This window comes from Phyllobates terribilis, unplaced genomic scaffold (assembly GCF_046119375.1).
Source record: "Phyllobates terribilis strain yellow unplaced genomic scaffold, ASM4611937v1 Scaffold_2__4_contigs__length_985480577, whole genome shotgun sequence".
NCBI classification, from domain to species: domain Eukaryota; kingdom Metazoa; phylum Chordata; class Amphibia; order Anura; family Dendrobatidae; genus Phyllobates; species Phyllobates terribilis.
In genome coordinates, this window is record NW_027362762.1 from 777,890,677 (window position 1) to 777,906,796 (window position 16,120).

The following is a 16,120-nucleotide window of genomic DNA, read 5'->3' on the forward strand; positions in this document are numbered from 1 at the left end:
CATGAACTGTTGCACTGGCTCCATGGTGACAGTCGCTCTATCCGCCATTAGTAGCATCACTAACAAACGTGATCCTTCTCCTCCAACTCTCCTGACAGGAATGGCGTTCTTCCCGCATGGAGAGCTCCTGCTCCCCTTTACTCCTCCCCCTCTGGGACAGTACTGGCCATTGGTCTAGCACTTTGGTGGGTGGGATTTCTTTTCCCTGAGGGCAGCCTTTTCCAGATTGTTCCTCTGCATGGGGTTTGGCTCTGTTTCGCTTTGAGAACACACTCCTACAAGATGGGATGTCCTTCTTCTTCCCCACTGTGCTGTCAGGCGCCATTTTAACAAATACAGTCGCCATTTTAAATTTGCAACCTGTGCCACGCTTTGCATCTTGCACATGCCTGGTTCTCTGCACTTTCCTTCCTAGTTCATCCTTTGCCCTTTTCACTGGTGTAGCAGAGTTGAATTGAGGTGCTGTGCTGCTGTGTTTTGCAGTCACTTTTCCTTTTCTCCCTCTACACGCTAATTCCCGCTGAGAATTCCCTATACAGGCCACCAATATTACGTGCATGCTGCTAGGTTTAGATAGGGGCGAGACAGGTCTAATGAATTTTTGGAATCCTGGGGGAACCGTTACTCAGGGTGACCATACATTGCAGCTTTCCCAGGCATAAGATGTATTCACTTGCTGGCACAGACACACTTGACAGAGTCCTCATGAACAGGCGAATAGTAGATTTAATGTAGGAGCACTGCCAGTACAAATCAAATCCAGTAAAGAAACAGGCTTGCCATGAGCAATCACATCAACAGCTTCTTCACAAATGCACAGTAAGCTACAGTCTCTTTTAGCAGCTCAGTTCAGCGCACTCATGACAAGAGTCTCTTTAGCCACACTATTTAGTGCACCCACCATCAGTCCCGGTGCACAGTGGCACGCTATTTACCTTCTATGCAGTGAGGTACGGGGGGTGTTGAACAGAAGGATGAGTCCAGTCCTGAGACATGGTGTTCAATCCTTTCTTCTTCTTTAAAACAGTTAATTTCTGCTTCAACTTCTTTCTGGTGTAGATACTCCTAGCAACTAGCAGGCAGTTTCAGTAAGAGAGTTCCAGAACCCTCATCAGCCTGGTGAAGACATCTGCATCCTTCCCGGTTGCTCTCCAGCACAGCACTGACTCTACCCAGTCCAACTGGGGCAGGCATGACCAGTCCCCTAGCTGCACCCTGTTAACCCCTCTAGTTGCCGGATGCTTAACAACAACATATGAGGTATCTACCCGTCACAAAATACTGACCGAATACTGACCAAATACTGATAGTGGGGCCATGGACTCAGGGGCATAGTACCAATACTGAAATAAATACAAATGCCTTGTGCATAATCCCTTACACTGGCTATAAGCCTAGACATATTACACCATGCCTCCTGAAACTACTCAATGTCAAGGTTTGGGAGAGAATGGTGTCTGAAGTACCCCTTAATGTATTATTATAACTAGTATAATGTACCTTAAATTAAAACTAGTTGTACATACTGGATAGGTGTACTATCAGGGGGATGTGGTGTTGGGTCTGTATAAAGGAAGGTTTGGCTTGCGGGAATGTGTGATGGGGGATCTGTCCTGGGGTCCGTATAAAGAAGGTCTGATCAGTTGCTATGGCTCTATTTATGAGTCTGGTGTGGTTTATGCTCAAGGGGATCTTTCACTATCTGTATATCAAATGTGGTAGGTTGGGGGGCATGTGCTATATAATTGGATTGGGTATACTGTGCTGCTATTTAGATTTATATTTAGAATATTCCTGATATCTCTTTTCAAAAGTTGGGAAGTATGTGTATAGACCATCAGAATTTCTGTAATCATAGAAAAATTTTCCCACCTCTGCAGCAGACACACACTGCAGTTTAACTTGTTTCACTCGGGAAGAAGTCCCCTTGCGTAAAACTCTCCTCTCTATTTCTGTATATATACCTACCTTCAGAATATGGAAGGTTGGCAGAAGACGGTGACAGTCTTTTGGTCTCTTTTCATACATTTATTTGGGGTCAAGGTGGCTGGGTACCATTATTGCAAGATTAATCATTTCATTTTCTGTTTATTTAAAATTCTCATTCTTCATTTTTGTTTTCCAGATATTAAATAAATGGCTGTTTTACTGTTTCTACTTTTGGTCCTCGGTTTATATCCATTAAATGAAGCAACTTCCCAAAAGCCAAGCATACTATTGTTATTGGCTGATGACCTTGGAATTGGGGATGTTGGTTGTTATGGGAATACCACTATAAGGTAACATATTGGAGGATTAGTCTGGTTCGATTTCATTTGACATTCTCATGTGTACAGTATAATAATGAACACATGGATTAAGTGGGTAAGATTTTATACATTGCAAATCGATTGAAAAAAATATATAAATAAACTCTCCCTTCTCCTTATTTACTGGCATCATGTAAAATGTTCCCTCTTACATTTTAAGTTTTCAGAAGGCCAGTGGCAAAAGATTTCTTATGTCTTTGCACAACTAACACAAAAAGCCCTTTTATCTATTTATTATGAAAGATAATCTTTAATAGTCATATTTGACAAATATAACATACAAAAAGTGCCCGTAAAGTGCCCATAAAAAGTGACCTAGTGCAGGCAGAAATATACATTCATCATGATTAATTTTTCCTATTTTCACACCTTCTTACTGAAGACGATAATCTTTCACTACTTGATATATAATATATAGGTGTGAACTTGAACAAAAAACAGCCTATACATAATAGGTCACTAATCTTAAAAACAGCAGGAGAAGGTTATTGTAGGTGGGACTTATGAGTACATATCTATTATTTCCCAAACTGCATCAATATACCACATACATGTCAAGGGCTCAACCCTATATATGGAGTCCTTAATCAGATGCTTTACACATATTACAGTATGATATTCACAAGGTTAACAGTGCTAATCCCCCTCACAGTTTGAGTTTATATGATAAGCTGATACTCCATGCAGAGAGCTACCAGGATGATCTTCTCCTGATGAACCACTAAACAATGGGGAAACGCGTCGAGGAGTTTGGAGGAATGATGGGGGCAACCTAAATACATATTTCAGATAAGTCCTATTTTTGATCATGTTATTGTCTTGAAAAAGTATTTTGGAATGGAGTATCAGCTTATCATATAAACTCAAACTGTGAGGGGGATTAGCACTGTTAACCTTGTGAATATCATACTGTAATATGTGTAAAGCATCTGATTAAGGACTCCATATATAGGGTTGAGCCCTTGACATGTATGTGGTATATTGATGCAGTTTGGGAAATAATAGATATGTACTCATAAGTCCCACCTACAATAACCTTCTCCTGCTGTTTTTAAGATTAGTGACCTATTATGTATAGGCTGTTTTTTGTTCAAGTTCACACCTATATATTATATATCAAGTAGTGAAAGATTATCGTCTTCAGTAAGAAGGTGTGAAAATAGGAAAAATTAATCATGAATAATGTATATTTCTGCCTGCACTAGGTCACTTTTTATGGGCACTTTACGGGCACTTTTTGTATGTTATATTTGTCAAATATGACTATTAAAGATTATCTTTCATAATAAATAGATAAAAGGGCTTTTTGTGTTAGTTGGTAAAAGATATTCCCTTTATATATGGAATCAAGACTTTGTGATCTTATGTCTTTGCACACCTAAAGACTAGTGATGAGCGAGCATGCTCGCTACTGCTCGGGGCTCGCCCGAGCACCTCACTGCTCGAGATGCTTGGCGCTCGCCGAGTATTTCCAGAGTGGCTCAGCGGGAGCTCGGGTCCCCTCCCTGCATTCTTGGCGCTCTATATCAGACCTGGCGCCGCCATGTTCGTCACAGTCACTCCGGAATTTGACAGTGTAGGGAGAGGTGCTGCTGCGTCAGGGTGAGATTTGCTTGTGTATTAGGTAGTGTAGGGAGAAAAAACGTACATTACACATATCCATCTTAACAAACAGTCCTTTTGAGGACTAACTAATCCATCTGCAGAGATATCAGGCAGGCAGTGTATATAGGCAGGCAGGCAGGGTATATAGCAGATTGCAGTGCATATAGCACAAGAGGCTCCATTTCAATTCTGCCTTCTGCTGCTGTTAGATATTTCTATACAAAGACCCAGGTCTCAGGGGCCAGGAATACTTTTCTTTGGATCTTAATCCTCATTATTTGCTTAAAAAGCAATCCAGAGAACACCGTTTTTCTGCGCCATTTGCTTGTTGACACTGCAGAATACAGCCAGGTCCTTTCCATATTACAGTGCTAGAAATCCAGCTATTTGAAACTCTGTTTTCTCCATCACACGGATCACATACACGTTGTCAGAAAATACTGCCATTTCTGGCCTCCATTAAAAATTTCTTTCAGTGTGTCAGTGAAGCAATTCACAGCAGTTTGCTGTTCAAATTACTTACCTACAGATCAGCTATTTGAAACTCTGTTTTCTCCGTCCCATGGATCACATATAAGTTCGCTCCAAACTCAGTCATTTGTAGTGAGCTGGAAGATACTGTCCTCCATTTAAAAAGGGCAAGGCATGTGTTGAGGGACGGGGAACTGGACGTGATGATAATGGTGCATGCAGAGGCCGAGGACAAGGCCTTGGGCAAGCTAAAATTGTGCCACAACAAACACCCACATATTCTCGCCTGACCTTCCTGTCCCAATTTCTAGGGAACCGCGGCACACCACTACTGAACCCAGAGCAGTGTCAAAAGATTGTTGGTTGGATAACGGATAATGCTTACAGTCACTTAGCCACCACTACCACCCTATCTTCCACACGGTCAAGTCTAGGTAGCCGTGAATCTGGACAACATATTCCTCACCCTGATCCTCCTTCCTCCCACCATGCCGAGTACCCAGAGACAACTGATCCCACACTTGGATACTCTGAAGAGCTGTTCACTTTTCCATTTATAGATTCGGGCCTCTCGCCTGGTTCACTTGAAGTGGGGCAAGAGGAAATCGTGTTTAGCGATGCCTAAATATTTGAGCAGCCACGGTCACATGAAGGCAACGGTGGGAAAGTGTCACAAGAGGTGGACAATGATGAGACACAATTGCCAGAAAGTCAGGAGGAGGACCAGGGTGCGGAAGTGGAAGACGAGGTGGTGGATGATATAGTAACTGACCCAACCTGGCAGGAGGACATGCAGAGCGAGGACAGCAGCACACAGGGGGAGGGAGGCAGAGCACCCCAACAGGCAGGAAGAAGCAGTGTGGTGGCCGCAGACAGAAGGAAGGCAACCGTTCCCCGTAACACCAACACGAAAGAAGCTGCCAGTACAACTTTTAGGTCTTCCCGAGTCTGGTTGTTTTTTAAAGACTCTGCCGATAACCCCAAAAACGCCATTTGCACCACCTGCCAAGCCAGCATCAGCAGGGGAGGCAAAACGACCAGCCTGACCACCACCAGCATGATCAGGCACATGGCAGCAAAGCACCTGACTTTGTGGGCCAAACCCCGGGGTCCAGGAACAGTGTCTGCAGGTGGCACCACTGCTTCTTCCGCTGTTGGGCATGCAAGCCAATCCCCTGTCCATGGTGCATGCGAAGATGCCTCCTGCCCTGCACCTGTCGTTGCACACTCTCAAGTAGCAGCATCAGGAAGCATGTCCATGTCCTTGTCCCAGCACAGCGTTAAGTTGTCCATACCCCAGTCCATGGAACGCAAGTGCAAATATACAGCCAACGTCCCACAGGCCACACTGCTAAGTTCTCACACTTCACGACTGCTTGCGTTCGAAATGTTGCCTTTTAGGCTCGTGGAGACGGAAGCATTCCGCAACCTGATGGCAGCGGCCGTCCCTCGGTACTCGGTCCTCAGCCACCTCTATTTCTTCCGGTGTGCCGTCCCCGCATTACACAAGCACATGTCCCAAAACATTAGCTGTGCCCTCAACAACGCAGTTACCGGGAAAATCCACCTAACCACGGACACGTGGACAAGTGCTTGTGGGCAGGGACGGTACATCTCGCTGACAGCACACTGGGTTAACATAGTGAAAGCCGGGACCCAGTCGGACCTTGGGACGGAACACATTCTCGCGACGTCAAGTATTGCGGGCCCTAGGTCAATCAGGGTTGCCCCCACGGTCTACAGCTCCTGCACTTCATCCTCCTCAGCCTCCCCCTTCTCTTCAGCCTCCATCTCCGAAATGACCACATCAGTCACAAGCTGGAAGCACTGCAGCACTGCCTCGGCCAAGCAGCAACAGGCTGTGCTGAAGCTAATATGCTTAGGTGACAAACCGCACAATGCTGAAGAGTTGTGGACAGCTCTGAAAGACCAGGCAGATCTGTGGCTCATACCGCTGAACCTACAGCCAGGCATGGTCGTGTGTGACAATGGCTGGAACCTGGTGGCGGCCCTGATTCGAGGCGAGCTCACACATGTACCATGCCTGGCCCATGTGCTTAACCTCATGGTTCAGCGGTTTCTCAAATCCTACCCGGAGCTGCCGGATCTGTTTGTTAAAATATGCCACCTGTGTGCCCATTTTAGAAAGTCAGCTACAGCTTCCGCCGCCCTTGCAGTGTTTCAGCAGCGTTTGCAGCTTCCGGCTCACAGGCTGGTGTGTGATGTCCCCACGCGTTGGAACTCTACACTGCAGATATTGGGCAGGATTTGTGAGCAGAAGAGGGCAGTTGTTGAGTACCAGCATCAACAAGGCCGTCAGTATTCAGTTCAGACTCTACACGTAAGACCTCAGGAGTGGACTTGGATGTCAGACATATGTACCATCCTCCAAAACTTTGAGGACTCCACCAAGATGGTGAGCGGCGATGACGCCATAATTAGCATCACTATCCCGCTTCTCTGTCTTCTGAAACGCTCTCTCCTCACAATCAAAGAGGATGCATTGCAGGCAGAGCACAATGAGATCGAGCAAGGAACCATACAGGGTCATCACACACAGCCAAGCCTCATCTCGTCCCAACGTGGATTGGGTGACAAAGAGGAACAGGAGGAGGAGGAGGAGGAAGGACAAGAGCTAGTTTCATGCACTATAGACGGTACTACCTGCACAGCTGTCATACCGTCTGTTCAGCGTGGATGACCAGAGGACAGAGAGGAGGAAGAGAGCATGGTCAGTCATCCTCTTGGTGAGGACACGGAAGTCTTGCCTGTTAGTAGTCTGGCACGCATGGCTGAGTTTATGTTACGCTGCCTTTCCCATGACCCTCGTATTCTCAAAACTTTGGGTGACTGGTTGGTGACACTTCTAGACCCACGCTACAAGGAGAACTTTATATCTCTTATTCCTGAGGCAGACAGATCTACAAAAAAATGGGGCTGTACCAGTAGGCCCTTGTTGCGGAACTATTAAAAAAATTCCCATCTGAAAACGCTGGCGGCAGAGGGCACACTTCGTTGGACAACCAAGGAGTACAGGAGAGAGACACAACTTCAATCCAGCAGAGGCACGGGAACACTGTCAAAGTTCTGGGAGAGTTTTCTCAGACCCTCCCATCGCACAGGCCCTGAGGCGCTGGGTACTCTCACAAGGAGTGCAAAGTTTGGGAAGATGCTGAGGGAGTACCTTGCCGACCGTACCAACGTCCTCCATGACTCCGCTGTGCCTTATAATTATTGGGTATCCAAGCTGGGTACGTGGAATGAACTGACTCTCTATGCCTTGGAGGTCCTGGCCTGCCCTGCCACCAGCGTTTTATCAGAGAGGGTTTTTAGTACCGCTGTTGGAATTATAACTGATAAGCGCATCTGCCTGTCAACTGAAAATGCTGACAGTATGACTCTCATAAAAATGAACAAGGGCAGGATTGGGCCAGACTTCTCTACACCACCGAATGATAGCAGCGTAACATAAACTCAAATCCATTGTCTTTTCTTGGGAGGTGTATTCCCATGCACCTTTTCACACCCAAACATGGGTATACGCTTCCTGATTTTGGCTATTTGCAATTTTTTTAAAGGGTGTTTATGATGCCCATAAAAAAAAAAAATTTTATACAGTATATTCATGTATACCCCCCAGGGGTAAATGTTTGTCAGCCCATACACTTAGTGCATGGGCATTACAAGTTTAGGAGGCTCGTTCCTTTCCAATGGGAACATTTGGGCCCTCCTCCACGTCTCTTCCAAGGGGCATTGGAGTGTCTCCAAATTTTTGGCAGCCCTTGCATTCACTGCATAAGCCAACACTATGGGAGACTCTCTCCTGTCTAATGGGAATTTGTCGTTACTGTGGCCCTGCTCTGTGTGTCTTTAAATTCTTAGTGGGGTTTTTCCTAAAATTGGTCAGCCTTTGGACTCACCGCATACCCTATAACTGTATAGCTGACTCTCTCCTTTCTAATGGGAATTTGTCGTTACTGTGGCCCTGCTCTATGTGTCTTTAAATTCATAGTGGGGTTTTTCCTAAATGGATAGCACGGTGGCTCAGTGGTTAGCAGTGCAGCTTTGCAGCGCTGGGGTCCTGGGTTCAAATCCCACGAAGGACAACATCTGCAAGGAGTTTGTATGTTCTCCCTGTCTCTGCGTGGGTTTCCTCCAGTTTCTCAGGTTTCCTCCCACACTTCAAAGACATATTGATAGATAATGTAGATTGTGAGCCCCAATGGGTACAGCAATGATAATGTCTGTAAAGCGCTGCAGAATATGTTGGCGCTATATAAAAAATAAAGATTAGATTAGATTTCCTAAAATTGGTCAGCCGTTGGACTCACTGCATACCCTATAACTGTATAGCAGACTCTCTCCTTTCTTATGGGAATTTGTCGTTACTGTGGCCCTGCTCTATGTGTCTTTAAATTCTTAGTGGGGTTTTTCCCAAATTTTGGCAGCCCTTGCAGTCACAGTATGGGCATTACCACTATAGAAGACCCGCTCCTTTATAATGGGAACATTTTTTTTACTGAGACCCTCCTCTATGTCTCTTCAAAGGGGTATTGGGTTGCGTCCAAATTTTTGGCAGCCCTTGCAGTCACTGGATACGCAATAACAGTATAGTAGACCCACTTGTTAATAATGGGAACAGCAAAGCATAGCCGGCTGATGGCTCTCTAATAATAGCAAGGGCCGACTGCCGGCCTTTTAAGAATAGTGAGGGCCGTCTGATGTCCCTATAAAAATAGGCTTTATGACTTTCAGAGTCCCTCCATCATAAATAAAACAGGATGTGTCACAAACCACATTGCCAGATAAAGTTGTAAAATGTTAAAATGACATTTTCCGATGAATGCATTTGTCTTAAAAAATAACGTAAAAGAACCAAAACAATAGGATCTTTCTTTAGTATAAAAAACAGCGTCACCAATTTAACCTCAATGTAATCACATTGTTCAGCCCCTGCACCTCCTCCTCCATCTCCAAAATGACCACATCAGTCACAAGCTGACAGCACTGCAGCACTGCCTTGGCCAAGCAGCAACAGGCTGTGCTGAAGATAACATGCTTAATACTTAATTGATAAACTGCCCAGCGCTGCAGAGTTGTTGAAAGCTGTAACACAGCAGCCTGATCTGTGGCTCTCACGGCTGAAAATACAACCAGGCATGGTCGTGTGTGACAATGGGCAGAACCAGCTGACGGAGAAATGACAGCCGGAGTAGATACGGTTTCCCTCTATGCCAGTACTTTCACCGAGCTAAATACAACTCTCAGCAAAAAAGCTGTGGACTGGCTCCGTACCGTCCCAGGCCACATTCACCTGTCCACGTGTTTGTAGGTAGGCGGTCCTTCCCAGTAAGTGCACTGGGGAGGGCACGGGTAATGTTGTGGGACCCGTGCTTGTGGAAGGCGGAGACGATATCAAGAGAAATAGTGGCGGCTGGGGCCGAGTATGGCGTGGGGTTGTGAAAAGCTTCTGCCTCCACGAGCCTAAAAGACCATATTTCAAGTGCAGGCAGCTGCCCAGAAATCTGGCAGTTTAGTGTTGTGGCCTGTGGGTGGGTGGCTGGCTGGCTACATACTTGTGCTTGCATTCCAAGTAACAGAAAACTAAGCAGATGGTGGCCTCTATCACCATCATGGCCTCACCTCGGCACTATAAACTCTCCGGAAGGAGAAGCCAGGGCCCACCGGAGGAGTCTCCGGTTCTCTAGTGGGCCCGTCCAATCCTGCCGAGAAGCAGCCCTGGCTAAGAATAGTGTTGGGGAAGGTTCCCGGACACTCTATGGCTGCTTTTTTAATGTGGATCGGACATGCTTATGCATGTTATTTCTCAAACCGCATTGCAGATCAGGCCATTGTCCAACTCTGTATTCATGAAATTTAATGCGCTAAGAAAGATGTTTGTGTGTCAAAGCACCACCGACAAGTGTGAGTTGATGTTGGATGGGCTGCCATTGCTTCTGCAACAAGTTGCACTAGAGGACTTCCTGGACAAATGACACCCAGGGTAGATACGGTTTCCCTCTATGCCAGTCCTTTGACCGAGATAAATACAACTTTAAGCAAAAAAAGCTGTGGACTGGCTCCGTACCGTCCCTGGCCACATTCACCTGTCCACGTGTTTGTGGTTAGGCGGTCCTTCCCAGTAAGTGCACTGGGGAGGGCACGGGTAATGTTGTGGGATCCGTGCTTGTGGAAGGCGGAGACGATACCGGGAGAAATAGTGGCAGCTGGGGACCAAGTATGGACACCCGGCCGCCGCTGGCATGAGGTTATGAAAAGCTTCCGCCTCCACGAGCCTAAAAGGCCACATTTCAAGTGCAAGCAGCTGTCAAAAATTTGGCAGTATAGTATTGCAGCCTGTGTGTGGGTGGGTTGCTGGCTGCATACTTGCGCTTGCATTCCAAGGAATGGGGTAGGGACAATTGAACGCTGCACTGTGACAAGGACGTGGACGGTGATTGTTGCAAGTCTGTAACGACAAGTGCATGGCGGGAGGCATCTTCGCATGCGCCAAGGATCACTTATGATGGGCACACTTTTAGGCAGTGACGTGGGAGTCAGAAATGCTTCCAGAGGTCTTCCCCATGCTGTTCCCATGTCTTTTCAGCACTTTATGCATGTGTCTTATGATGTGTCACACACCACATGGCCAGATAAGGTTGTAAAATGTTAAAATGACTTTTCCCAGTGTATGCATTTGTCTTTGTTGAAAGCAATGAAAAAGTGCAAAAACGCATCAAAAACGCTACGTGTGAATATAGCCCAAGTTGTGGAGGAGTATTTTTGGTTTTGGTTATTTATTTTGCCTTATATACAAGTCATTACCCTGGGAAGGATGTTCCTTAATATATTTCCCAGGAAAATCCATTTTGGTTTTGTTTTTGTATGTTTCATTGTAAATCGTAAAAGTGGCATAATACTCTGACAACGTTGTTGACAGCAGTGATCTGGGAGTCAGAAATGCTTCCAGGGGTCTTCCCCATGCTGTTCCTATGTCATTTGAGCACTGTCCCCATAGATTTGGGCAATTTTTAGGCCCTCTGCAGACCGCCAGGGTGAGACACCTGAAAAATGCTCGAGTTTCCCATAGACTTACATTGGGCTCGTCGCTCGGGTCGAGCACCCGAGTTTTCCAATTTGCTCGACTCGAGCAACGAGTACCCGAGCATTTTAGTGCTCACTCATCACTAATAAAGACAAAGAAAACTCTTCTGAAGGGTTAACCTACACCCAGTAACTTTATGAAAACTAATGATTCCCTCCGCTCATACCTAGTACAATCATATATCCTCTCTACTTATACCACAACTTGGAGCTATTTCTAATGCTTCAGGCTGTGTCAGGTTCTATTTCATTTCTTGCCTATGATAACGACAACCAGGTATTTAAAGGGGTCCAGACTCTGTGGTCACTGAGAATAGAAGTGATGTCATTTGATTGACCTGTGCAGATCAGAACACTTTATTTTGGATTTGTTTACCTGTTAGATTAATTTTGTTGTGATAATTAATGATTTTGTGTCAATCATATTTCAGGACTCCTAATATTGATAGACTGGCCAGAGAAGGTGTAAAACTAACTCAACACATTTCTGCAGCTTCTTTATGTTCCCCAAGTAGATCAGCATTTTTGACTGGTCGTTACCCCATCAGAACAGGTAATATACACACTTGTTGATTTTAGATAAATATTTTTAAGCCTATTAAAGGCTCATTTTTAATACCTATCCACAGTTCACAATGTTTCTGCCTCCATCCTCTTGTATACACTTATGTTCAAGAGTATAACTAAAATGGATACAATCGTTGCAATCGTACCCCAACCTTGGAGGCTAAGGGGAGGCCTTACTTTGCCTCACTGGAGGAGACTAACATATGATAAAGTTGAGCAAAAAGATTTGTGTTGACGTGGTCCACATGGCTAACATGTCCCCCATGGCAACTAAACCAGGGCCGTCTATACTTCTGCATTTGGCACCTTCGGCCTGGCATCCCAAATGTTTCTCCACAGGTGTGGTCACAGACAGAAGAGGGCCTCTGTACAGTCCAATAGTTCATCATAATGCACAATTCCAACTGCTTTGGAGCAGTAAATGAGCCTTCTTACCTCTTGGGTCCCTGTGTGACTGGACCAATGGTATGTCCTCTCCTGCCACTCATGTCACATTTTCTCAACATAGGCCTTTTAAGTAACTATAAATCAATCAAATTTCTGGTTGGTACTCATAGCTAAAATGTTCCCTCCAAATAATAGTGAAAAAATACCATGGCACCATGTGCAATTAAATGTTTATTCCTAAGCTAATATGTGGATTGTGGAATTAAAAGGGACAGCCAACATTCCAGTCTGTTCCAGGCCTTGCTCATGGCTTATGTCCTACAGTTTAGCCCTTGCATCTGCTATGAACCATAAAATATAGGCCATGATCAAGATCTGGAACTTCCTGAAATGTTGGTTTTCCTTTTTATTTCCACATGATAACTTATCAATAAAACTTGAATTGCATATTTCATTTTTAAATGGCTATTCTATTTTGATTTTGATCATGTTAAACTCCTGTAACTCCTTCAAATTTATATGGTAAAAAAATGCTGATATTTATGCTCTTAAAGAGAATCTTTATCTTTCATCTCTCAGTAGTCCATTTGGAGAGAGGGGAGTAAAGTAGAGGTGAGCTTTGTCTCATTACAAGCACTGCCAGCTTAACTGTACTGCCCCTTGTTCCATACAGACTGCCAAGAGATGAAATATAAAAAATAGTGATGAGCGAGCGTGCTTGGCACTGCTCGATACTCATTCAAGCATCATGCTGAATATTGCGCTATGCTTGAGAGCTCGGGTCCCCGTAGGAAGCTCATGTGAATCAACTGATCCGCGTGCCGCTCTTTGTGAGCTGTAGAACTCCGGGGACGTGTTCTGACAGAGAAATAGAGACAGAGAGAGGGAGAGCCCGCCCTCTAGAAAATTGCTTGAGATTAACATTCACTTCCATTATGCTTGCTACTCGAGTCGAGCACATCCGAGTGTCCGACGTACCAGATACGATTACTGAGCATTCAAGCATTTCAGTACTCGATCATCACTAGTAATGGCTATGCAGTGAGAACAGTGAGAGTAGACTGTCTGTCATTTACTTGTTTCACCGAGAAAGCATATTCTAAGCTATTGTAAGGGCATATTCATTTTTCGTCTGTATGTTGACGCATGCTTATGATTTGTCAATGACATACAGGGGAAGAAGTACACGCGCCCAGGGACAAATCTCTGGTAATGCTGCCTCTAACTTACCATAAATTATAACCTGAATTTTACAAGCTGATATCTCTTTCACGGAGCGGAGAAATAAAAAACGTAAAAATATTGCTTTAATGAATTATTAATTCAGCTCTGCAGCCACTATTCCATGATGTGGCTAGTTTAACATGCTCAGGCTGGTGAAATGTCCTCTTTAATCAATGTTCTTTATGGAATAACCTAAAATATTCCTTCATAATGCAAATATTATTACTTAAAGTTACTATAAATGATTCATTCTACAATTTTTTTTTTATATTTCTGTTTTGGCAATATTCCAACATGAATTGAATATGTGAACCAAGGCACTAAATTATTAGCACTTATGCTCTGTTGTGGATTTGTTTAGGTATGACTGGCCATAGTAATGGTTATGAGGTGCTATTATGGAATGCTGTATCAGGGGGACTTCCCACAAATGAAACAACATTTGCCAAAATCTTAAAGGAGCAAGGTTATTATACAGGAATCATTGGTGAGTGGTATTTATGGAAATTACATGTGATGATATATTTAAAGCGCTTGTATATTTTTGAAAAGTAAGTTCTCCTGAGTCAAGTGAACAAGAGTGGATCATCTAATTGTATTAGACATACAATACATCAAACATTACTGAATTACCTTTATATTTTGCAGGTATACATACTGACTGAGATTTTTTTAGATCAGTGCTAGATCCCTAAATTGATGATTGGTTTAAGCAGTTTTTTTACATTTTGTAGCATTGTATTTTAAAGGGAACCCGAGATCTGATTCATGCTGCACAAACTACAAGTAGCAAGATTTAGAGTCCAGCTCGGTAATTTCAGCTCAGTATGTTTTACTCTGAAAAAATAGAGAACATGCTTTAAAAAGTGGTCAGGGACAATACAACTTGGGTATGACGCGCCCCCTGGGCCTGTGCTGTGCAGGGGGATACCCGGAGCCGGATCGCTGGGGGTTGCAGTCTCAGTGTGGCGGTGACCCGGTCCGTGCCCAGGGCGGTCAAACCAGTGGCAGTCTTAAGTAAGAACAATGTCCGACTACGCCACCCGTGGATTGCGGTCAGTGGGGACCGCCGCTGCGCTGCCGACCGCTGAGGCTGATGTTGTTTGCGCAGCCGAGTATGGGATAACTCCCCACGGGAGAAGTATTGCCTCAGGGCAGCTAATGTGGATGATGGGAGTGATGGTGTGAGCATTCCAGTAGTAATGGTGCTGGTGCGGCTATGAAACACAAAGACGTGTGGTGCAGTTCAGGGTCTTTACTGATGGTATAAAGCAGACCCTCCCGGGACTACTGGTTAGCAGTAGGGGCCTGGTCAGTCTGTGAGCAAGCAGGATCTCCCCTGGCCAGGTGGAGTTGTAGGCCTCCCCGACTATCTGCACTCTTTCCTGGCTACCTTGCTCTATGCGGGTAGAAGTAGCCCACGTCCCTGAGTATACCGTGTGGTGCTCACCCGTATGGCCGGTGACTTGGGGCCTTCCGTTAGCCTCCGCTTCACGATGGCGGTGCTGGTCCCTTGCTTGTGACCGTGCCTCCGGGCTTCTAAGGCCAGAGGACATGGAATCCCCTGCCGGTTGGATTCTGCTGCTGGACCTGGATGTCCACACAGCCTCGACCTCCGTGTCCGGGTTTAGTGTCTTCAGCCAAGGCAAGCTATCTAGCTTCCAGCCTCTGGCACTCGCTCCTGCTCCTACAGAGCTCCTGTTGTAACTCTCCCTTTCCAGGCTCTGACTGCTCTGCTTGTTCTGCAGCCTCTGTCTCTGTCTTCACTCACTAATCCCGCCCCAGACCCAGTTTATTAGGGCAAATTCCTCCCCTCCCAGGTCTGTGTGGGTCGTGTTGCATGCTTAGGGCTCCTGACCAGAGAAACCTCCCACTTGCTCTCAGACATAATATCTCTATTACTGTGGTAACCAGACCCCTGGGGTGCCACATTCCCCCCTAGTAAATTTTAGTACTCCGGGACTAAACACATTTTTTTAAAGAAACATAAATGCAGGGTATAACAATAACACAATAACATATTTACAAGTAGCTTTAGTTCTTTAAAGGTCACGGCGTGTCCGCAACCGGGTATCCATATCACCCAAGGTGAAGCTTTAAGCGAAGTAGGGGACCTGTCCAAAGCAAACCCCTTGCGTTGGCCCTGGGCGTGGCTGCAAGGCTGGAGCTAGCTACTTTGGGCCGCTAGTAGGCCACGCCAGACAGGTTTTCTCTTCCGCGGCCGTCTTCACAAGAGGCACCAAGGTGCAACTATCTACAAGAATTTTTCCGGTTATCCAGTGTCCATAACCTGTTAGTCCAAATAAATCTGCAGGGTAACTGAGAAACATAATTAATAACAGGCAACAAACATAAACCATAAACAGTTAAACAGATAAATTCACAGTGCATTAGTTTAGATTTTCCAGCGAGCGGGCATCTGACCTCTAGTGACTCTAGTGGACCTACGGAGC

At 45.3% G+C, this 16,120-nt stretch overlaps 1 protein-coding gene across 1 annotated transcript in view; it reads left to right on the forward strand.

Annotated features, from left to right (window-relative positions):
* The window catches only part of LOC141252975 (arylsulfatase H-like), a 129,584-nt gene that overhangs the window by 17,901 nt on the left and 95,563 nt on the right, over window positions 1-16,120 (forward strand). The window contains exons 2-4 of the mRNA XM_073670729.1: window positions 2,126-2,279; window positions 11,921-12,042; window positions 14,029-14,154. Of these exons, the coding sequence (XP_073526830.1) occupies window positions 2,137-2,279; window positions 11,921-12,042; window positions 14,029-14,154 (391 nt within the window). The 5' untranslated portion in view covers window positions 2,126-2,136. The remainder of the gene's footprint in view (window positions 1-2,125; window positions 2,280-11,920; window positions 12,043-14,028; window positions 14,155-16,120) is intronic.